Source organism: Mesoplodon densirostris, chromosome 12, assembly GCF_025265405.1.
Source record: "Mesoplodon densirostris isolate mMesDen1 chromosome 12, mMesDen1 primary haplotype, whole genome shotgun sequence".
Classification (NCBI taxonomy): domain Eukaryota; kingdom Metazoa; phylum Chordata; class Mammalia; order Artiodactyla; family Ziphiidae; genus Mesoplodon; species Mesoplodon densirostris.
The window spans coordinates 50,993,352-51,018,150 of NC_082672.1; the positions used below are offsets into that span (position 1 = coordinate 50,993,352).

General features: G+C 39.1%; 1 protein-coding gene across 1 annotated transcript in view; it reads right to left on the reverse strand.

The window, feature by feature from the left end:
- Nucleotides 1–15,504: 15,504 nt before the first annotated feature.
- ARMC2 (armadillo repeat containing 2) overlaps nucleotides 15,505–24,799 on the reverse strand; it is a 106,913-nt gene continuing 97,618 nt past the window's right edge. The window contains exons 15-18 of the mRNA XM_060114815.1: nucleotides 24,598–24,711; nucleotides 22,762–22,894; nucleotides 22,249–22,409; nucleotides 15,505–15,762 (exon numbers count right to left, since the gene is read on the reverse strand). Of these exons, the coding sequence (XP_059970798.1) occupies nucleotides 15,605–15,762; nucleotides 22,249–22,409; nucleotides 22,762–22,894; nucleotides 24,598–24,711 (566 nt within the window). The 3' untranslated portion in view covers nucleotides 15,505–15,604. The remainder of the gene's footprint in view (nucleotides 15,763–22,248; nucleotides 22,410–22,761; nucleotides 22,895–24,597; nucleotides 24,712–24,799) is intronic.

The window sequence follows — 24,799 nt, forward strand, 5'->3', positions numbered from 1 at the left end:
CTGTCAGTATTATTGGTATTTTTCAATAAAGAATAATTTTTCTCCAATTTTTTTTGCTGTCTCAGTCTCTTAAAAAGTCATGACTTCACAATCGGTAGCTATTCTGTTTCTTTTGACTTTTTCATTAGCCATCACACTTAAATAATCCTGTAATCAGATGAGAGACTATTAAATGGCAGACTCTTGAAGTCACTTTGAAACATATAAAGAAAAGTTTTATTTTGGAAATAACTGGTACAGCCCCATGCCTTGTCCATTTTGGACTGAGATGTTTTAGGGGCCAAATAGAATTATTAAAAATTATTAGAAGCAAAGGCTAATTAGGGAGCCACTACAGAACAAAAAATGACACTGTCAAACAATTAGAAACAGCTCTAAATTTAATCAGAGCTGTTGTAATAACTCTCTTACTCATCGAAACATTTATTGAGCTCCATCTAGTGCCTATAAATTTATAGTGTGTGAGGGGAGGCACAGTTTTGAATGGAGGTGATGTACTTACCTTCATGGCTGTACACTCTATTGAGAAGATAAGACTATCACCTTAGATAAAAATTATCTTCAATATATTTAAAGATATACATAAGCCCATTTCTAGTCAGCTTACAATAATATACAAATGGTCTTACCTATTGAACTTGCGTCATACCTCTGCCCTTTTCTGTCTGCTGCTGGGTTTTTTCATCATAGCAATACAGGTGAATCCAACAAGTAAAGTTGCACTGGATTTAGTTAAATTTTTACTCATTCTGCTTCTGCTCTTTGTTCTTTGCACTTGCTCTTGAAAATACAAAATTTCTAATAGAGGTTCTAATCAGTAGTAGGATGATCACAAAACAAGATAAACTGAGTTCATTACCTTCTTTCACTGAAGCTTATAAACCACTTACAAATCACGATTTGACATTTTAATGAGTAAAAAAGTGTGCTTATATCTAAAGTAAAAAGGCATGCCTGTGATACAAAGTTGATGTTTCACTACCTCCCATTTAACAGGTGTTTATTACTCAATGTTTTCTCACAACTAAACACATAGGATTCCTAATGTCACTATAATCTTTGAAACTAATAGTTTCCAAGATAACTGGGGATGGTAAAATAGAATACACTATGGAATACCAAAACTCTCCCCCACAAGAGGAATTTTTTTTCTTAATCATGAATAGATTTCTGGTTGAGGTTTCCAAGATTCAATTTTTAAATCAGTTTTTTTGGTAAAAATTGGGGAACTTTTTTATTAGGTGAAACTTAATTCAGTATCTCTTACTATAAGAATGAGATTAAATTCTAAACATTTATGTATTTACCACAATTATTAACTTCATATAAGTCATGGTGATATTTTTAACTTATAAGAGTTAAGAGATTTTTAATTCTTCTAATGGTTTACCTATTTTCAAATTATTCTGATAACAGACCATTGGTAGATAAGTAAATAAATAAAACTTGTTGGATAAGCATGTTTTCCAAGCTTCCACATTTCACTCATTAAGATACTCAAATTTTGTCACATATTTGTGACTAGTGAATATCAAGGGAAAGCAAAAGGCAGGTAGATGAGGAGTGACATCACCAGTGAAGCTCCAGGTCCTTGTTCCCCATGAGACACTGAGCTAACAACAATATAAGGACCAAAATACCTTTGTGAGAACTCTAGAAACCCCTTGGGAAGCTATAGCTCAGGCAAACACAAAACCAGAAGAAGGCTGCACCAAAAGGTGTTAAGAAAATTTGGGGCATTTTGCTTGTCCTAGCCCTTTCCTTTGCCTAGCACAGCATGATGCAATTGAGAGGAAACCCCCAATTCGTGGCTCCTCCCTCAGGACAGAAAGGAAAAAGGTGAACTTGTGTCCAATATTCAGCTTGTCTGGGGGCTGTTTCAGGGACTGAATTGTCTCACCTGACTTGGAGCACTAGTGGGAGTGGCAGCATGGTTTGGATGCTGGTTGTGGGCCACTGAAAACAGAAGTGAGCATAGAGGTGCATTAGAGCAGCAGGGAGCCTACAGTTATGTAGCTAGGTACAGGAGATCCAAGAGAGTACAGCCAGGAATAAAATAGAAATTGGAACAGGAAGCTCCTGAGAAGAAACAGAGACAAGCCTCTTAGGGAAATTAAGACAGTTAAAAGCAGATATGTATCTTGGAATAAAAGCATACACACATGCCCAAAGAAGATACGTCCCTGGAAGTAGCTATTTTCCAAATGCCCAAATCTCAACAAAGTTCACAAGGTATATAAATAAACAGAAGAATGTGGCAAAATCTAAGAAACAAATCTAGAGAAACCAACCCTAAAGCAATGCGGAAATCTGATTACGTAACAGAATTTTTAACAGTTGTCTTAAAGATGCTCAATGAACTAAAAAAGAACAAGACTGACAAATCAGGAAAATGATGCATGAACAAAATGAGAATGTCACTAAAGAGAATAAAGAAGAATCAAATTCTGGAGCTGAAGAATACAATAATTGAATTAAGGGGAAAAAACCGAGTTCAATTGAGATTTGATCAGAGAGAAGAATTAATCAGTGACCTTGAAGAGTTATTGATATTATCAATAACTTTGGAGTTACTATTAGTAACCTTGGAGGTTATTTGATATTATCAAGTCAGAGGGACCAAAAGAGAAATGAAGAAAAGTGAGGAGAGCCTAAGGGACGTAGGGGGACATCAATAACCAAGTGGGGGGCTTCCCTGGTGGTGCAGTGGTTGAGAATCTGCCTGCCAATGCAGGGGACACGGGTTCGAGCCCTGGTCTGGGAAGATCCCACATGCCACGGAGCAACTGGGCCCGTGAGCCACAATACTGAGCCTGCGCGTCTGGAGCCTGTGCTCCGCAACAAGAGAGGCCGCGGCAGTGAGAGGCCCGCGCACCGCGATGAGGAGTGGCCCCCGCTCGCCGCAACTAGAGAAAGCCCTCGCACAGAAACGAAGACCCAACACAGACAAAAATAAATAAATAAATAAATAAGTTAAAAAAAAAATAAATAAAATAACCAAGTGGGGAGTGGGCAGAACTGTAAAGGAATGGCGTTTTGTACGCAAATCGAGTTCTTATCAGCTTAAAGTATTCTTATAACTAACATTTTTAAACGTAATCCCCATGGTAACCACGAAGAAAATCTCTTTAGAATTTACACAAAAAGAAATGAGAAGGAAATCAAAGCATGTCACTACAAAAAAAAAAAAAAGTCAATGAAACACAAAGGGGGAAGAGGGGAAATGAGGTACAAAAAAGCTACAAAACTTGCAGAAAACAATTAACAAAATGGCAATAGTAAGTCCTTCCCTGTCAGTAATTACATCAAATGTAAATGAACTGAATCCCCCAATCAAAAGACATAGATTGGCCAAACGGATAAAATAAAAAAGAGGATTCAACTATATGCTATCTATAAGAAACTAACTTTAGATCTAAGGACACATATAGACTGAGAGTGAAAGGCTGGAAAAAGATATTCCATGCAAATGGTAACCAAAAGAGAGCAGAGGTGGCTATATGAATATCAGACAAAAGGGTCAATTCACCAGGAAGCTATAACAATTATAAACATATAGGCACCAAATACCTAAATATATGAAGCAAATGTTAATAGAATTGAAGAGAGAAATAGATAGCAACACAATAATAGTAGGAGATTCAATACCCACTTCCAAAAATGAATAGAACCAACAGAAGATAAATAAGGAAACAGAGGACATGAACAACACTATAGATTAGTTGGATCTATCAGACATATACAGAACATTTAAACAACAGAAGAATATACATTCTTCTCAAGTGCACATGGAACATTCTCCAGGACTGACCACATATTAAGTCACAAAACAAGTCAACAAATTTTCAAAGACTGAAATCATACAAAGTATCTTTTCTGATCATAATGGAATGAAACTAGTAATCGATTGCAGAAAGAAAAACTGGAAAGCCCACAAGTATGGAGAAATTAAACAGCACATTCTTAAAAAGCCATTGCAAAGAAGAAATCACAAATGGAATTAGAAAATATCTTGAGATAAATTAAAAACAGAACACACCAAAATTTATGGATGCAGTGCTAAGAGGGAAGTTTAGAGCTATAAACTCTTACATTAAAAAAGCAAAAAAGATCGCAAATCAACAACCTAACTTCACACGTCAAGGAACTAGACAAAGAACAATCCAAACCCAGAGCTAGCAGAAGGAAGGAAACATAGAGCAGAGATAAATAAAACAGACAACAGAAAACAACAGAAACAATAACAACAAAACAGTTGTTTGAAAAGATCAACAAAATTGACAAACCTTTAACTACATTAAGAAAAAAATCAAATATATAAAATCAGAAATGAAAAGTGGGACATTAACAACCAATGTAAAAAAATAAAAAGGATAGAGACTATTATGTATTGGGTGGGCCAAAAAGTGCCTTCGGTTTTTTAGGTAAAAATAAAAGACATTTTTCATTTCTACCAAGAACTTTACTGAACAATGCATTCACCCTTTTGTTCCACTTCCTTCTGCCATTTTTCAGGCAGCTCCATAATTCCATCTTCCCAAAACTTTATCTTTTTTTAATACATTTTAAAATTAATTAATTATTTTTGGCTGAGTTGGGTCTTTGTTGCTGTGTGTGGGCTTTCTCTAGTTGTGGCGGGGGGTGCTACTCTTCATTGCGGTGCTCAGGCTTCTCATTACAGTGGCTTCTCTTGTTGCGGAGCGCAGGCTCTAGGCATGTGGGCTTCAGTAGTTCTGGCTCGCAGGCTCTAGAGTGCAGGCTCAGTAGTTGTGGCACACGGGCTTAGTTGCTCCACAGCATGTGGGATCTTCCCAGACCAGGGCTCGAACCCCTGTCCTCTGCATTGGCAGGCAGATTCTTAACCACTGTGCCACCAGGGAAGCCCAACTTTTATCTTTTTGAGCAAAGAACTGTTCCAGGTGCCTTCTACAGTCTAAAATTTCAAAAAATTGAAATTTTTTCCATTAAGAGAATTTTGTAAAGAGCAAAATAAATGGAAATCCGAAGGTTCAATGTCCGGTGAATACGGCAGATGAATCACAACTTCCCAGCCAGCTGTAACAGTTTTCACCTGGTCATCAAAGAAACATGCAGTCTTGCGTTATCCTGATGGAAGATTACGTGTTTCCTGTTGACTAATTCTGGACGCTTTTTGTCAAGTGATGCTTTCAGTTGGTTTAGTTGGGAGCAGTACTTGTTGGAATTAATCGTTTGGTTTTCTGGAAGGAGCTCATAATAGAGGACTCCCTTCCAATCCCGCCATATACACAACATCACCTTCTTTGGATGAAGACCAGCCTTTGGTGTGGTTGGTGGTGGTTCATTTCACTTGCCCCACGATCTCTTCCATTACACATTATTGTACAGTATCCACTTTTCATCGCCTGTCACAATTTGTTTTAAAAACAATGTTTTCATTACATTTCAGTAGAGAATCACATGCAGAAATATGGTCGAGAAGGTTTTTTTGCTTAACTCATGTGGAATCCAAACATCAAAGCGATTCACATAACCAAGCTGGTGCAAATGATTTCAGTGCTTGATCTGGATATTTTGAGTATGTCAGCTATCTCCCACCAGGTATAACATTCATTGTTCTCAATTACTGTTTCAATTTGATCACTATCAACTTCAACTGGTCTACCTGACCATGGAGCATCGTCCAGTGAGAAACCTCCAACACGAAACTTCGCAAACCACTTCTGACACAATCAGTCACGGCACCTTCTCTATAAACTGCACAAATCTTTTTGTGCATTTCAGTTGTGTTTTTATCTTTCTTGAAATAATAAAGCATAATATGCCAAAAATGTTTTTTCTTCCATCTTCAATATTAAAATGGCTACGCAAAAATTCACCAATTTTGATGTCTTTTTTTAAATGCATGCTGATATGACAGCTGTCACATACAATCTAACAAAATTGTTCTGAATGACGTTAAAGACAACTAACTGCTACTACAGCCATCTTATGGAAAAAACCGAATGAAACTTTTGGCCAATGCAATAAACAAATTGGATAGCTTAGAAACACACAACCTACCAAGACTGAATCATGAAGAAACAGAAAATCTGAACAGACCTATAACTTAGTATGGAGATTGGAATCAGTAATCAAAAGCTCTCAACAAAGCCCAGGACCAAATGGTTTCATGGAAAAATTATACCAAACATTTAAAGAAGAGTCAACACCAAACTCATCCAAAAAATTGAAGAAGAGGGGCTTCCCTGGCGGCGCAGTGGTTGAGAGTCCGCCTGCTGATGCAGGGGACACGGGTTCGTGCCCCAGTCCGGGAAGATACCACATGCCGCAGAGCAGCTGGGCCCGTGAGCCATGGCCACTGAGCCTGTGCGTCTGGAGCCTGTGCTCCACAACGGGAGAGGCCACAACAGTAAGAGGCCCGCGTACTGAAAAAAAAAAAATTGAAGAAGAGGGAACACTTCCAAACTCATTCTACGAGGTCAGCATTACCCTGAAACCAAAGCCAGAAAAAGCGGCTACAAGAAAACTACAGACCAATATCTCTGATGAATACTGTTGCAAAAATCCTTAATACTAGTAAAGAGAATTCAATGGCACATTTAAAAAATGAAGATAGGGCTTCCCTGGGGGCGCAGTAGTTGAGAGTCCGCCTGCCGATACAGGGAACACGGGTTCGTACCCCGGTCCAGGAGGATCCCACATGCCGCAGAACGGCTGGGCCCGTGAGTCGTGGCCGCTGAGCCCGTGCGTCTGGAGCCTGTGCTCCATGACAGGAGAGGCCACAGCAGTGAGAGGCCCGTGTAGCAAAAAAAAAAAAAAAAAATGAAGATAGATTCCTGAAATGCAAGGATGATTCAACATATAAAAATTGATCAGTGTAATACACCATGTTAACAGAATGAAGGGGGGAAAAACATATGATCATATCAATTGATGCAGAAAAATCATTTGGCATAATTCAACACCCTTTCATGATAAAAAAAATACTCAACAAACTAGTAGAAGGAAACGATCTCAATGTAATAAGGGTCATATGTGAAAAGCCCATAGCTAACATCATACTCTGTGAAAGACAAAGCTTTTCCTCTAAGATCAGGAACAAAACAAGGATGCCTACTCGCACCACGCATAGTACCAGAAGTCCTAGCCAGAGCAATTAGGCAAGAAAAAGACGTCCAAATTAGAAAAGAAATGTAAAATTATCTCTGTTTGCAAATGACATGATCTTATATATAGAAAATTCCCCCCTCACACACACACACACACACACACAATAAAAAATTACATTTTAAAAACCTGTTGAAACTAAAATATTCAGCAAAGTTGCAAGATACAAAATCAGTTGCATTTTTATACACTAACAATGAGCAATCTAATAAGGAAACTATGGCAACAATTCCATTTATAATAGCATCAAAAAGAATAAAATACTTAGAAATAAATTTAACCAAAGGAGTTTAAAGACTTGACACTGAAAACTATAAAACATTACTATAAAAAACTAAAGGAGACACAAATAAATGGAAAAGGACCATTTGATGAGGAAAGGACTGTCTTTTCAACAAATGGTTCTGGGAAAACTGGATATCCACACGCAAAAAAAATGAAGTTAGACCTTTACCTTACAACCATACACAAAAACTAACTAAAATGGATTAAAGACCTAAATGTAAAAACTAAAACTTTGAAACTCCTAGAAGAAAACATAGGGGGCAAAGCTTCAGGACACTGGATTTGGCAATGATTTATTTGACATAAGACCAAAAGGCAACAGAAAAAATAGATAAATGGAACTACATCAAACTTCTATGCATCAAAGGGCACAATCAACAGTAAAAAGGTAACCTACAGAATGGGAGAAAATATTTGTAAATCATGTATCTGACAAAGGCTTAATATCCAGAATATATAAAACTCCTTTAACTCAACAACTACCACCAAAAAACAACAAAACAAACAAAAACCCCACAAATAGACTGATTAAGAAATGGGCATCTTATAGTTTTCAGAGTACAGGTCTTTTGCCTCCTTAGGTAGGTTTATTCCTAGGTACATTATTCTTTTTGATGCTATCATAAATGGGATTGTTTCCTTAACTTCTTTGTCTGATATTTCATTTTTGGTGTATGGAAAAGCAACAGATTTCTGTATATTAATTTTGTATCCTGCAAATTTACTGAATTTATTGATGAGGTCTAGTAGTTTTCTGGTGGCATCTAGGATTTTCTATGTATAGTATCATGTCATATGCAAACAGTGATAATCATACTACTTCTTTTCCAATTTGGATTCCTTTTAATTCTTTTTCTTCTCTGATTGCTATGATGAGGACTTCCAAAACTATGTTGAATAAAAGTGGTGAGAGTGGGCATCCTTTTCTTGTTCCTGATCTTAGAGGAAATGCTTTCAGATTTTTACTGTTGAGTATGATGTTAGCTGTGGGTTTGTCATATATGGCCTTTGTTACGTTGAAGTATGTTCCCTCTGTGACCACTTTCTGGAGAGTTTTTATTATAAATGGATGTTGAATTTTATCAAAAGCTTTTTCTGCATCTGTTGAGATGATCATATGATTTTTATTCTTCAGTTTGTTAATGTGGTGTATCACACTGATTGATTTTCAGATATTGAAAAATCCTTGCATCCCTGGGATAAAACCCACTTGATCATGGTGTATGATCCTTTTAATGTATTGTTGGAGTCAGTTTGCTAGTATTTTGTTGAGGATTTTTGCATCTATGTTTGTCAGTGATATTGGCCTGTAGTTTTCTTTTTTGTGGTATCTTTGGTTTTGGTATCAGGGTGATGCTGGGCAAAAAGAGAGAGTTTGGAAGTGTTCTGTCCTCTGCAATTTTTTGGAATAGTTTCAGAAGAATAGGTGTTAACTCTTCTCTAAATGTTTGGTAGAATTCACCTGTGAAGCCATCTGGTCCTGGACTTTTGTTTATTGGAAGTCTTAAAATTACTGATTCAATGTCAGTACTGGTAATTGGTCTGTTCATATTTTCTATTTCTTCCTCATTCAGTCTTGGGAGACTGTACCTTTCTAAGAATTTGTCCATTTCTTCTAGGTTGTCCATTTTATTGGTGTAGAGTTACTCATAGTAGTCTCTTATGGTCCTTCTTGTATTCTGTGGTATGGTATTTCTGTGGAGTCTGTTGTAACTTCTTTTTCATTTCTGATTTTATTGATTTGGGCCTTCTCTCTTTTTATTCTTGGTGAGTCTGGCTAAAGGTTTATCAATTTGGTTTATCTTTTCAAAGAGCCAGCTTTTAGTTTCATTGATCTTTTTTGTGTGTGTGTATGTCTCTATTTCATTTATTTCTGCTCTGATCTTAATGATTTCTTTCCTTCTACTAACTTTGGGTTTTGTTTGTTCTTTATCTAGTTGCTTTAGGTGTAAGGTTAGGTTGCTTGAGATTTTTCTTCTTTTTTTTTTTTTCTTTTTGCGGTACGCAGGCCTCTTACTGTTGTGGCCTCTCCCGTTGCGGAGCACAGGCTCCGGATGCACAGGCTCAGCGGCCATGGCTCATGGGCCCAGGCGCTCCACGGCATGTGGGATCTTCCCGGACCAGGACATGAACCCATATCTCCTGCATCGGCAGGCGAACTCTCAACCACTGTGCCACCAGGGAAGCCCTCTTGTTTCTTGAGGTAAGCTTGTATTGCTATACACTTCCCTCTTAGAACTGCTTTTCCCATAGGTTTTGGATCATCATGTTTTCATTGTCATTTGTCTCCAGGCACTTTTTTATTTCCTCTTTGATTTACTCAGTGATCGATTGGTTGTTCAGTAGCATATTGTTTAGCCTCCACATGTTTGAGTTTTTTACAGTTTTTCCCTTGTAGCTGATTTCTAATCTCATAGTGTTGTGGTCAGAAAAGATGCTTGATATAATTTCAGTTGTCTTAAATTGACCAAGGCCTGCTTTGTGGCTAAGTATGTGATCTATCCTGGAGAATGTTCCATGTGCACTTGAAAAGAATGTGTATTCTGCTGCTTTCAGACAGAATGCTCTGTAAATTAATCAGTTAAGTCCATCTGGTATAATGTGTCATATAAGGCCTGTGCTACTGATCTTCTGTCTGGTTGATCTTTCCATTGATATAAGTGGAGTGTTAAAGTCCCCCACTATTGTGTTACTGTCAATTTCTCCTTTTATATCTGTTAACATATGCCTTATATATTGAGGCGCCCCTATGTTGGGTGTATATATATTTACAATTGTTAAATCTTCTTCTTAGATTGATCCCTTGATCATTATGTAGTGTCCTTCTTTGTCTCTTGTAACAGTCTTTATTTTAAAGTCTGTTTTGTCTGGTATAAGTATTGCTACTCTAGCTTTCTTTTCATTTCCATTTGCATGGAATACCTTTTTCCATCTTCTCACTTTCAGGCTGTATGTGTCTCTAGATCTGAAGTCGCACTCTTGTAGACAGTATATATATGGTTCTTGTTTTTGTATCCATTCAGCCAGTCTATGTCTTTTGGTTGGAGCATTCAGTCCATTTACATTTAAGGTAGTTATCATTATGAATGTTTTTTACTGCCATTTTGTTAATTGTTTTGGATTTGTTTTTGGAGGCCTTTTTTCTTTCCTTCTTCCTTTGTCCTCTTGTTATTTGATGACTATCTTTAGTGTTATGCTTTGATTCCTTTTTCTTTTTTGTGTGTATAGATTTTTGATTTGTGGTTACCATGAGGTTTTGGTATAGCAGTCTGTATATATACATGATTGTCTTAGTTGCTGATCTCTTAGTTTCAAATGCATTTTAAATACTTGCATTTGTACTCTCCTCCCCTCATGATTACTGGTTTTGATATATTTTACATTTAATTGTTTTGCATATCTCTTAACTGCTTATTGTGGATACAGATGATTTTACTACTTTTGTCTTTTAACTTTCCTATTTGTGTGTGGATGATTTCCTATCTTTACTGTATGTTTGCCTTTACTGGTGAGCTTTTCCATTTCATAATTTTCTTGTTTCTAGAATGTGGTCTTTTCTTTTCTGCCTAAAGAATTTCCTTTAGCATTTGTTGTAAAGCTAGTTTGGTGGTGCTGAATTCTTTTAGCTTTTGCTTGTCTGTAAAGCTTTTGACTTCTCTGTCAAAGTACAAGACCATAAACTATAAGTCCATGTACTCCATAAACTATAAGATGCTGATGAAAGAAAAGATGACACAAACAGATGGAAAGATATACCATGTTCTTGGGTTGAAAGAATCAATATTGTTAAAATGACCATATGATCCAAGGCAATCTATAGATTCAATGCAATCCCTGTCAAATCACCAATGCCATTTTTCACAGAACTAGAACAAAATTTTTTAAAATTTGTATGTGAACACAAGACCCCAAGAGCCAAAGCCATCTTGAGAAAGAAAAATGGAGCTGGAGAAATCACACTCCCTGACTTCAGACTATACTACAAAGCTACATTAATCAAAACAGTATGGTACAGGCACAAAAACAGGCATACAGATCAATGGAACAAATCAATGGAAAGCCCAGAAATAAACCCACACATCTACGGTCAATTAACATATGACAAAGGAGGCAAGAATATACAATGGAGAAGAGACAGTCTCTTCAACAAATGGTGCTGGGAAAACTGGACAGATACATGTAAAAGAATGAAATTAGAACATTCTCTAACACCATATACAAAAATAAACTCAAAATGGATTAAAGACCTACTGTCAGACCTAAATGTAAGACCGGATACTATAAAACTTCTAGAGGAAAACTTAGGCAGAACACTCTTTACCATAAATCACAGCAATAGTTTTTTTGGATCCCTCTCTTAGAGTAATGGAAATAAAAACCAAAATAAACAAACAGGACCTAATTAAACTTAAAAGCTTTTGCACAGCAAAGGAAATCATAAACAAAACAAAAAGACAACCTACAGAATGGGAGAAAATATTTGCAAATGATGTGACCGACAAGAGATTAATTTCCAAAATATACAAACAGCTCATACAGCTTAATATCAAAAAAATAAACAGTCCAATCAAAAAATGGGCAGAAGATCTAAATAGACATTTCTCCAAAGAAGACATACAGATGGTCAATAGGCACATGAAGAGATGCTCAATTTCGCTAATTATTAGAGAAATGCAAATCAAAACTACAATGAGGTATCACTTCACTCCAATCAGAAAGGCCATCATCAAAAAGTGTACAAATAATAAATGCTGGAGAGGATGTGGAGAAAAGGGAACCCTCCTACACTGTTGGTGGGAATGTAAATTAGTGCAGCCACTATGGAGAACAGTATGGAGGTTCCTTAAAAAAAAACTAAAAATAGAGCTACCATATGACCCACCAATCCCACTCCTGGGCATATATTTGGAGAAACCTATAATTCGAAAAGATACACGCACCCCAATGTTCATAGCAGCACTATTTACAATATCCAAGATATGGAAGCAACCTAAGTGTCCACTGACAGATGAATGGAAAAAGAAGATGTGGTATATATACACAATGGAATATTACTCAGTCATAAAAGAAGAATGAAATAATGCCATTTACAGCAACATGGATGGACCTAGAGATTATTATACCAAGTGAAGTAAGTCAGACAGAGAAAGATAAATATAACGATATCACTTACTTATATGTGGAATCTAAAAAAATGATACAAATGAACTTATTTACAAACAGATATAGACTCACAGACATAGAAAGCAAACTTATGCTTACCAAAGGTGAAAGCGGGGTGGGAGAGGGATAAATTAGGAGTTTGGGATTAACATATACACACTACTATATATAAAATAGATAACAAGGACCTACTGTATAGCACAGGGAATTGTACTCAGTATCTTGTAATAACCTATAATGGAAATGAATCTAATAAATGTACGTATGTGTGTGTGTGTGTGTGTGTGTGTGTGTATTATATATATATATATCTGAATCACTTTGCTGTAAACCTGAAACTAACAGAACACTGTAAATCAACTATATTTCAATAACATTTTTAAAATAATTATTTTTCAAAATAAATAAATAAAAATGGGCAAAGGACTTGAATAGACGTTTCTCCAAAGATGATATATATGGCCAAAAACCATACGAAAAGATACTCAATATCACTAATTATTAGAGAAATGCAAATCAAAACCACAATGAGATACCATTTCACAACCATTAGGATGGCTACTATCAAAAAAACCCAAAAAACAAAAACAAAACAAACAAAAAACAGAAAATAGCAAGTGTTGGAGAAGATGTAAAGAAATGGGAACCCTTGTGCACTGTTGGTGATGTGAAATAGCACAGCCTCTGTGGAAACCAGTAGAGATTCCTCAAAAAATTAAAAATATTACTACTATATGATCCAGTAATTCCGTTTCTGGGTATACACCCAAAGGAATTGAAAGCAGGATCTCAAAGATGTATTTACACACCCATGTTCATAGTAGCATTATTCACAATAGCCCTGAGAGAGAAGCAACCCAAATGTCCTTTGATGAATGAATGGATTAAAAAGTGTGATATAAACATACAAGGAAATATTATTCAGCCTTAAAAAGGAAGGAAATCCCATCACATGCCACAACATGGATGAACTTTGAGGACATTATGGCTAAGTAAAATAAGCCAGTCACAAAAAGACAAATGCTGTATGAAATACCTAAACTAGTCAAATCAAATTAATGGAAACAAAGTAGAATGGTGGTTTCTAGGGCCTGGGGAGAGGAGGAAATGGAGAGTTGTTTAATGGATTATAGAGTTTCAGTTTTGCAAGATGAAAAAGTTCTGGTGAACTGTTGCAGAACAATGTGAATAAAGTTAACACTACTGAACTGTACATTTAAAAATAGTTAAGATGGGGACTTCCCTGGTAGTCTAGTGGTTAAGACTCCACACTTCCTCCACAGGGGATGTGGGTTCGACCCCTGGTTGGGGAACTAAGATCCTACATGCCACACAGCACACCCCCCAAAAAAATTTCTTTTTAAATTAAAAAAAAAAAAAGTTAAGATGGTAAATTTTATGTGTTTTTCACCATAATTTTTTTTTAAGGCAGGTAGATGGTTCCAAATGGTCCAGCTTGCACATGAGTCTGAGTATAACATGGAGAACAGGTACAATGGTATTCCACTATGAGTTATTATGTTAGTTATAAATACAGAGGGTGCTGTTTTAGGGGGAAGAGAGTTTTATCTTTTTCACTGAAAGTAGAATATATAGCCTGCTATGGTTAAAATAAAGACTTAGATCTTCAAATGTTTTTGAGAGATTAGCCTGTCAGCCTTTTTAAAAATGATTTCAACTACTGGAGTGAATCTACTAGCATATAATTATGGATGAAAGACTTATGGATAAGGTGAGTGTCTCTAGAGGATTTTGCTGAGCCCCAACCAGGGATGAGCCCCAAACTAGAGGAGCCCTTGGTAAGTCTATTTGTTCCTGGAAATTTAGTTTTTTTCTAATAGATTTTAAGAGCCCATCTAGGCTGGGATGCCTGCCTTCATCCCATTAGTCTTGGTATTTTGTTAGCGTGAGAGATGAGCTTTTTGGTTATTAATGGCTCATCTCTCACCCTACAGAGCAGAGTAGTAAATCTACGTTTATTTCCAAATCACCTTTGGCTAATATGGGATAACAACGGTTATCTCAATTTCTTTCGTTTTTATCATTTATTCAAAGGCCAAACTTATCCTACAAAGAGTGGCAAACTAATAAACTAATTACCGTCATAATTTATTGAGCACCTACTATACATCAGTCACTATACTGGACAATTTGCCCATTTTGTTTTTTTCCTAAACTACACGATATTAAAATAGATATTAATGCCATTTTACAGTTGAAGCTAAATAAATCAAGTTACTTGCCCAAGGCCCAAGCAGGAGAGAGCTAGGATTCAAACTGAGATCTGCCGTGCACTTAAGCCTACACTCTTTCTAGTACATTATATCACCTCCCTAGTCACAGAGAGTTGTAAGTAGAAGAATTGTCTGGTCTACTCATTTTATTTCAAATGAAAATAAAAAGGTAAAATACTTCCTTTTCCATCTACTTTACTTATTTAGTAAAGAGTAGATGGCCCCAAGCAATCTTCTCTAAACGTTTCTGCTTACCCCTTCCCTTAATATGACAACCAGAAAAATACTGATACCTAACCAGAAAATTATTATTAGATGCTGTAAGAATTAGTGCAGATGCTTAGGTAGTAATGTATTCCTAATAGTGTTGACCACTATTCTTTCTATACACAAAGCCTAACAGTCTTCATTGCACAGTTCATTTACTGAACTGACAAGCACTTAAATTCTAGAATTGTTAAGTCAGGATTTTAAGACTAGAACTAAATTATTTAATAGAGAATAGAAGAAAAAGTCATTTACTTAGAAATCCCATGCATATATTTTCATCTTACATTTCTCATAGCAGAAAGTACAATATGTATATTCATTTTTCCATAATACCTAACAAGAAGAAATGCTTATTTCTTTTAAAATACGAAGACTACTCACTAAAATCAGTACCTGAAAAACTTTCAATATTTGTTAATACTGAAAAAAAGTTCACATATGTTGCCACTTCTTAAGAATGAAGGAGACCTGACTTCCTGTTTCTGTTGTTAATCTGCATCATGTTAGAAAGAAGGAACAGGCAGGGGTTCCAGGAAGGTGTGATGACTCTGAATTCGGTTTAGAAGCTGCTGTGCCACCGGTTTGAATTCTGTTTCCCAATGGAGTTTGTGATAGTTTTTTAGGTCTTGGTCAAAACTCCCATTCAGTGCTAGTTCTTCATCTGTATCAGAAAAATTAACATGACAGCAATTATTTAGAAACATAATCCTACCGAATAAAGTTTAATTTTTGATGGCATGAGTTAAACTCATCCTGGGTCATCTCTAATTCCAACAAGGCTTTTTTTTTTATGGGAGTAGTTCTTTAACTCTTTTCTGTTCTTTACAAAAACTTTAAGTATAGGTTAGTCTCTTAATTTAAAAAAGATAATAATCTTCTCAAAAAAAAAAAAAATCCTAGATTGACTTGAGCTCTTACTTCAATTTATCCCTAACGTTTACATGTAAGTCTACATCCAAAAGTCAGATCACAATTTCTCAGAATAAACAAAGTGTTAATAGTTTATTTCCTCATCTGCACATTAGAAAAGTTAATTACTTCAGTGGTTAACAGATATAAGTTAGGAAATCTTTGAGGAAAGTAGCACAGTTGAATTTGACACTGTAAACCTGACTAAAAATCAAATTGCTCATTTCAGAGCAGGCCGGACATACTTCTTTGAAAAGACAACCCCTCCCCCTGCCACCTTATGCTCTCACCAATAAAGTGAAAAGTGGGAGACTGTGAGAATCCTAAGGAGTATCAGAATCCCAAGTGAGTCCATGGATAATGCAGAAAAGCACTTGTAAAAAAAAATGCAATATTACAACCTTGATTTGCTTCTTAATCCAAGGGCACTCTGAATTCTGTGAATGTCATAAGTATATCCAACCCAAGTAGGAAGACAAATGGCGACTGAGGTTTCTGCACCGACCTGCCACTGCATTTTTCTATGTTTATATTGGACCCCATGTGAAGGACTTCAGGACAATGCACTGGCCTGCCAGTCAGAAGGTTGCTCTGCTACTTCCTAGGTCTGAGGCCTTCTTAAGTGGTAACCACTAAGTCCTAAAGTGACCACAAATATTGCTACTTGCATAATTTGCAAACTCTTTTCATAAGGCCAATTAAAATCCTACCATAAAATGCTTCATTAGTGTTTACATCAGATTTTCTACCCTGAATATTTTCAGTACACAGAGTGTGCTTTGGCACTCCTGGTGTTAGTGTCACCATCCAGGATAAGATAAGTCTGGAATCCCAGTCTGTACCTTCCCCTCCTCTCCTCCAGCCAAGTGGACAGCTATGCAGCTCCGAGATAAGTTCCGGGCAGACACACACACTTCAGCAAGGCTCTCCATGGAGACCCCTGTAAGCAAACCTGGCTCTCCCCACCCATTTGATAATCAGGGCCTTGAAAGAAAGAGAATACAGATGGCGTTCAATGCCTTCAAAGTCCTTCCCGTTGGGCTACTTCCAAACAAAAGAAGTCTGTGAGACTCTGAGTGCTTCTGAATTTCTAGATCTTCTTCCTGCTCATTCTTCTCCAGATTTTCTGAGCACTAAACTTTCATTAAAAATGAATTCTTGGGCTTCCCTGGTGGCGCAGTGGTTGAGAGTCCGCCTGCTGATGCAGGGGACACGGGTTCGTGCCCCTGTCTGGGAAGATCCCACATGCCGCGGAGCGGCTGGGCCCGTGAGCCATGGCCGCTGCGCCTGCGCGTCCGGAGCCTGTGCTCCGCAATGGGAGGGGCCACAACAGTGAGAGGCCCGTGTACCGCAAAAAAAAAAAAAAAAAAAAAGAATTCTCTTGTTTCATGCCCTTCTTTCCCAAGCAGCTTAGGGCTGAGGGCTGCCCAGGCACCCCACAGTCCTTTCCTCTGCCCAGGGCTTTTGGTTGGATTTGATGGTTTTAGCCATCAAAGGCTTAGCATATAATTAGTTAATCTACACTCAGACCCTATTAATTATAAATTGGGTTAGGCAAGGTAACAAAAGTGGCCAAATACCTATAGGTAAGATAAAAGCAGTCTCAAGTTTTAAAGTAAATACAGCAAATGCATAAAATGTGTCATATTGCATGCACTAGGTATTAAATTTTGGAACTTGTACTGCAAAGAATAGCAGAGGCTAATCCAAGAAAAATTTAAGTCTATGATTTTCAAACTTTTTTTTTTACTGTGACCTAAGAAGCCCATATTACATGATGACTATATACACACACTTAAATATTCATATACAAATAGCAAATGTTTCACAATAGAATAATTATTTTTACTTTACTTATTTTACTTATTTATATATTACTACATGTACTATATATATATTTTAAAATAAATTTATTTATTTATTTTTTGCTGCATTGGGTCTTTGTTGCTGTGTGTGGGCTTTCTCTAGTTGTGGTGAGTGAGGGCTACTCATTGCGGTGGCTTCTCTTGTTGTGAAGCACAGGCTCTAGGCACACGGGCTTCAGCAGTTGTAGCACGTGGGCTCAGTAGTTGTGGCTCATGGGCTCTAGAGGCAGGCTCAGTAGTTGTGACGCATGGGCTTAGTTGCCCTCCAGCATGTGGGATCTTCCTGGACCAGGGATCAAACCCGAGTCCCCTACATTGGCAGGCGGATTCTCAACCACTGCACCACCAGGGAAGCCCCATGTACTATATTCTGATATTGTTTCTTTGCTACTTCATTTTTTAAAGATGCTGGTCACAGTGTGAAAAGTGCTGATTCAGATAACCAATTATTCTTAAGCTTTCTTTGTGCACAACATACTTCCAAATACTAGAATTTTAGGTAAGATATTAGAAAGGATTAAAGGACTCACAACAAGTTTGTCAGGGACCATTATAACACAATCTCTATCTATTACAGTTGAAGGATCCTGCAGCATCAATAAAAGCTTCCCCTACTCACTGCACCATTTCCTAGCTTGCTGTTCAGCAGCAGGTGGCTCCTGAGGGTTCGATTATTGTTGTGACTATTATAAGGCACAGTCCTTACATGTTCCAGAAGCACCTGATGGCTCTTTGGCATGGGCTTGGTGATGTGATCCTCTAACTTGAACACTGGGTCCCCCTCTACCCCGTCATATAACCTAGGTGCTAAGTTCCACATACCACAGACGAATGTAAAATAACCTAGTGTCATTTACGTTCACAATAACAAACTGCACACACTAATCACCATTTTCAGGCAACCCTGAGAGAAGCTCACAGTAGACTAGTGTGCCAGGGCACACCACTTAAGAACTTCAAGATAAACACATTGCTAATGAGTTTATAAGAAATGGCTGCAGTACATCAGGAAGTTTCAGACAACATTCTTTTTAAGCCACTTTCCTAAAAGACTGTTAACATCCCAACCACATTGAGGACCATTACTTTCTTTTTCCAGTTCCCCATCAAGAAAAAGTTGGTTAATTTATTACATTGCTTTATCAATTGCCCTACCATTATTTCTAAAAACAGTGCTCACACTTCAGCGTGGGACTTTTGTGATTTAACAGCTCTTCCTGTTTTCAAAATGGCCTGTTTTTTAGCTATTTTTGTAAAAGAATTGAAATTTAAGTACACTCTCACTCATATATCGATTTCACCTGGTGCCACCCAACTGGCCAGATGCAGCTACAACCCTGTCAGAAGTAAGGGTCTGATGCCCACACTGTGGAGAGAAGAGCCAGCAAGCAGCCGGTCCTCCACAGTGTGATGACCTGGCTCCCTGATGGACTATGTTGAGTTTTGTTACCCATGCCTCTATCCCCTTCCACGGCAGGGTAGGGTAAGGGTATACTATGTAATGGAACAGCAGAAAAACATAGGGGCTAGATGTTTACTTTCTGATGAAGAGCCCTGGCCTTGTTACAGTATGATCTTAAACAAGTCACCTAACCCTCCTAGACCTACCTACCTCATCTGTCACCTAGCTGATGACCTTAGAGAGATCTTACAAGGATAGAATGAACGTGCTTTTAAAAGTATACAGCACTATTAAAGATACCACTACTGGGCTTCCCTGGTGGCACAGTGGTTAAGAGTCCGCCTGCCGATGCAGGGGATACGGGTTCGTGCCCCGGTCTGGGAGGATCCCATATGCCGCGGAGTGGCTGGGCCCGTGAGCCATGGCCGCTGGGCCTGCGCATCCGGAGCCTGTGCTCCGCAACGGGAGAGGCCACAACAGTGAGAGGCCCACGTACCGCAAAAAAACAAACAAACAAACAAAAAGATACCACTATTGTCAGTTAATCCACAAGCATCAAGAACCTGCTTTGCACAAGGCAATATCCTTCCCCTAAAGTGTCTCCACTGGAGTGGGGAAAAAAGATAAAAGTTACAAAACAATAATACAGAACAAGTTACACAGCTCATGATTAATTACTATATAAGTAGTATAGATTTCCTATGACCATGGGCTTGAAAAGCTCATGGGAAGGGCCTGCAAGGACTGGCAGCATTGGGCCAGGTAGGTAAGGGATACGGCACGAGCAAAGGTACAAGGTTAGGGAAGCACGCGAAGCCCAACCCGGCTGTAGGGAAGGTTGGCGGAGGGAAGAGGTAGGAACAGGCCCATTACAGTCGAGTGTCCGCCCGGTGTGCTGCCCCCTGCCGCGCAGCCGGCCGTGCCCACATCCCTTCAAGGTGCCACACGGCCCCACCATTTTGTTATATATCACTGACTGCCCCAGACTTAGGCGCCAAAGGAAACCACAGACAGCCTGTGGTCGAGGCAGCTGCTGCCTGAGGCACGAAAGCCCGACACCGCAGGAGAGTGACTCACGGAACCAGTCACATCTCCCCAGTGGGACACAGAAAGTCATGCCAACCACAGAGGAGGCAGAGTCCCACTCACGGAGCGCGGCCAGAAGCAGCCTCGAGGCAGCTGAAGCCGCGGCCATGCAGGAGCCTAGAGGGAACGAGGGGGAGGAGGGGCTTTTCCCGCAAGAGCTGAGACGAGCACGGCTGGGTCTCAGCAGGGTGCAGCAGATGACGCCTGCTACTGAGGGGGCCACGCGGGGTCTCTGCTTTTCCACCTGGAACAACCTTCCTGGTCCTGAGTGCCTGTCCAGCGGGCTCTGGGCAATGCGCGTGTTTCCCGGCTTCCTTCCTCCCCGACATCCTCTCCTTCCACTCCTTCGTTAACCAGGGCAGAGGTTCTCAGTGCTGCCTGAAGAGCACACTCACCTGTGGAACTGTTTAACGCCGCAGATAATCAGCCTCCCACCCAGAGCTCCTGAAATCAATTCCTGGGGATGGGGCCAGGACAAGTGGTTTTTTGTGGTTGTTTTTGTTTTTTAATTCCACAGCTGATTCCAATGTTCTGCCACAGTTGAGAACTGAACTAAGGCAAGTTGAGCACGCTTCTGCTCCCAGCAACCTGAGAAAGCTTCATGTCCACGGAGCAGACTGTGAACCTCAATGATTTTAAATCACGCTCATTTTTCCTACTCTTATGCAAAATTTTATTTACCGGGAAAAAAGCAAATTTCACATCAACCTAGCACACCCTATTCTTTCAAATAGCTTCAGGTTCCGAGTTCCTGTTTAATAACATGCTGTTACGACACTTAGCGTCTATGAAGCACTTTCACAACCGTGATTTGAGGCCTTGCTGTGTGTCAGGCTCTGTATCAGGTTCTTTGTACAGGTCTGCTCATTTATTATCCTTACAAGTCTGCAAAGTGGACATCAATCATCCCCATCTTAGACATGAGAAAATATAAGCTCAGAGAGGTTAAGCCCAAGGTTAAAAGCTTGATAAAGCGAAGCCTTAACTCAGAATTGTCTGACTACAGCCTTCTGGTCTTCCCGGAGTGTTCTTAGGATGCTTGTTTGATTTTCACGACTCCCTGCAACAGGGCAGGGATATCATATCCCCATTTTACAGACGAAAAGACAGGTTCTGAGAGATTCTCCTATCGAGTCACTCCACCCCACCCCCTCCCCGAGAGAGGCTGGATTTGAATCCACAGCCTCTGAGTCAAACCGAGTCTTTCCACACAGCCTTGCTGATCCAGCACAGTGCCTAGGCAATGGTAGGGACACCTCCGTTTTGGAAAAGAGATTATTTAAACACTCAAACTCATTTAACGACCCAAACCACTGCTGTTAGACCTAAGCCAGGATGAAAAAATGATCCTAAAAATAGAAATTTTTCAAGGTAAGACCCTCTCATCTTTCCTTTGGTTTGCATCAGTGATTTCCCACCGTTCAATGTAGGGCGCCACTGTAATGTCACATAGTTTCACAGACCCTCCTCACATAATTAACATAGATGCTAATCAAAACGTACGGGTTCATGAAAAGCGTGACTTAATTCAGAGTAGCTTTTAGCTGTATTTTCTCAATCACGACGTCTATGTACTTTTTAAACAACAGCAATACATTTATGCCTAGATCTTCTATTTATGCAGTTTACAGAAAATGCAAACAAGGGGGAAAAGCCACAGAAGAAATCATGACATCAGGCAATGAGTTAAAAGTCCTTGCATCCCACTGTAAATAACATTCAGCCTCTTCCAGAGAGCTCCAAATTATAATAATCTTTAACATGCTCTTGTTACTTATAGAAACAAAGCCACCCAAACGCCTACCAATCTTTATCCATACAGGTCACAGAAAAAAAAATTTTCTCATTTTGATAAAACTCACAGGCTCACAGTCAGGAGTCTTACCTAAAAACGACGAGAGCAGGACTAAGAGTGTGTTGGTGGCCTCATCTCCAAAACATGACGAAGCACTGGTGATATTTTCACTGAAGTTCCATAAAGTTTTGCACACCAAGCAGGCCAGCTGCCAATCAGTGGGACCAAAATCCCTTAAACAATCCACTAACCTGAGTTAATAAAAGTCAAATTGAGAAGTTATTAGGACAGGATCTCTTTAATTTTTATATTTTTAACATGATGCTTAACTTTCTGTGATATTTCATATGCATTATATATAATTCAGTGTTATTAAAATTAATTTCATATCTACAAATTTAAGCAGCTCTAAAGTAGCAATAACCTACTTCTGAATTATTTTAAACATCCAATGGAACCTAAATCCCCCCTTTAGCCCTAGCTTGGCACTTCCAAATGTTGAAATACCTCTGCCTGGGAGAAATGAGGAGAGGGACCCAAGCTCCCCGGAAAACTGTGTCCTCTGAATCCTGACAGAGTCAGGACTCCATGCCTTGAACTTACTTTTTAATGCCACCTCCTTCTTTTAGGATGACACGCTTGTCTTTATCCACGGTGAGATTTAGAAGAACACCACAGGCAGAAAAGCAAATATCCTGATGCTTAGCATCCAGCAGAGCAATCATGAACTTGTGAACTGGGAGGGCAGAGAACGAATGCAGGCCAGTAAAGCTCAGGGGCCGCAGCTGTATTTCATTTCTCAAATGGCAAAGGGGAAATGGGGAGCAGCTTGCAAAACTGGAAACCCTGCTAGGGGACTCGGTCCACTCTTCCTAAGTGGACTTCACCCACTGCTCAGAAGCACCTTCCCCAACATCCACCACTTCAGAGCCTGCTTCCCGCTGCCCAGGCCCCCTGTCGCGATATTGCTGTATCTGACGCAGGCATCAGCTCCCCCTCCCAAGCCGTGGTAGAGACCCCGCCCATGGAGAGGAGGGAACCACGGCCTTCCAATCACACAGGTGCCATTCATTTCATCTCTACACAGGTGCCATTCATTTCATCTCTAACTTCTGGTTGTTCTCCAGGGCCCTTATGAACCTCCAGCAGCAACTTTCTTTAAATACACAGCCCTGGGAGAGGGGAGCACAGGCTCCAGTGGAGATCTTTCTGGAAGTCTTCCAGGGTCACAGCTTGTAAGAGAAGACTCGCGCAGACCGCAGGAAACAAGCCTGTAGTGAGGCTGGACTTCCAGGGTAGGGGATGTCTCATATCAGGACAGGCTCCCAGCCTTCCCTTATTCCTAGAAATGGAACTGTTTGTCCTGTCTTCTCAACCCCCAGCGGGGGCTGGGCAAAGGGTTGGGGGAGAATGAAGAAGGTGTGTGCTCTGTTCTCCTGCTCACCTGAGAGGTGGCCACCCTGTGCTGAGCTTGGCCTACTGATGTGTCACACAGTGAGCTTGGCAAAGGCTGCATCACATGTAAGTGTGTTTTTAAGAGTCTAAAGAATATACACTAAAATGTTAACAGTTATCTCTGGGGTAGTGTTTTTTTTAATCTGTATTATCCAAAGTTTCTATCACGAACATAAATAATTCGGTATTTTTTACCGTTTTTACATGAAATATTTAAGACATACAAACAGTATGTTTAGTATACACTCTTGTGTACCTGCTACCCAGTTTAAGAAATAAAACATTACAGATTCAATTTTATATTTGGGGGCAACCATTCAAATGCAACTTTGTCTTAAATGTGGAGTTTATCATTTCCAACTACATTTATACCTTATTCCATTACCATGTGAGTATTACATAAATAATACCCAAGACTGTTTTACAGGTTTTAAAACTATATTAATGGCATTATTTCATATATGTCCTCCGATTACTAGCCTTTTTGCTCCTATATTACACGTTTGAGGTTGACACATGGTGATACATGAACTTCTAGATCATTTATTTTCACTGCTATAGAAGCTTGGTTGCATGAATATAATGTAATGTACTTATCCTCTTACCTGCTGATGGACATTTAGGTTATTTCCATTTTTCACTATTACAAGCAGCACTATAATAGACGTTCCAGTATATGATGGAGAATGTCTTTTGAGTCCATTCCCATGGACAGAAATGATGTGTACAGATTACTCGTTTCCCTTAAACACACACACAAGCACACATACACAGGCACACAGGTGCCATCTCAAAACTCAGAAGACCACTTATGAAGGAGAGGGAAACGCTAAGAACACAGCCTAGGCCCGTCTTGGTATCCTGGGCTGAGGGCCTTACGGATGAGAAACAAGTGTCACGGTGACGTGACCCAAAGCTGCAAAACCGCTCGGCTGTTTATTGGCAAGACGTGCCTGTTTATGAACTTGAGTGCCATTAACTCACCATTTTTCTGCACAATGAAATCACAGATGTCATGGTCCTGGGAGAGATTTCCAAAAACGCGCACAGCCTCCAGGATTCCATCCACGTTGTGGCTCACAAGGAGCTTTAAGAGCACTGGGTTTTGTGACCAGAGAAATAAAATTAGTGAACTTAAGTTTCAAGTTAAAGGCTATTAGAAACCAATATCATGCTAGATACTGAT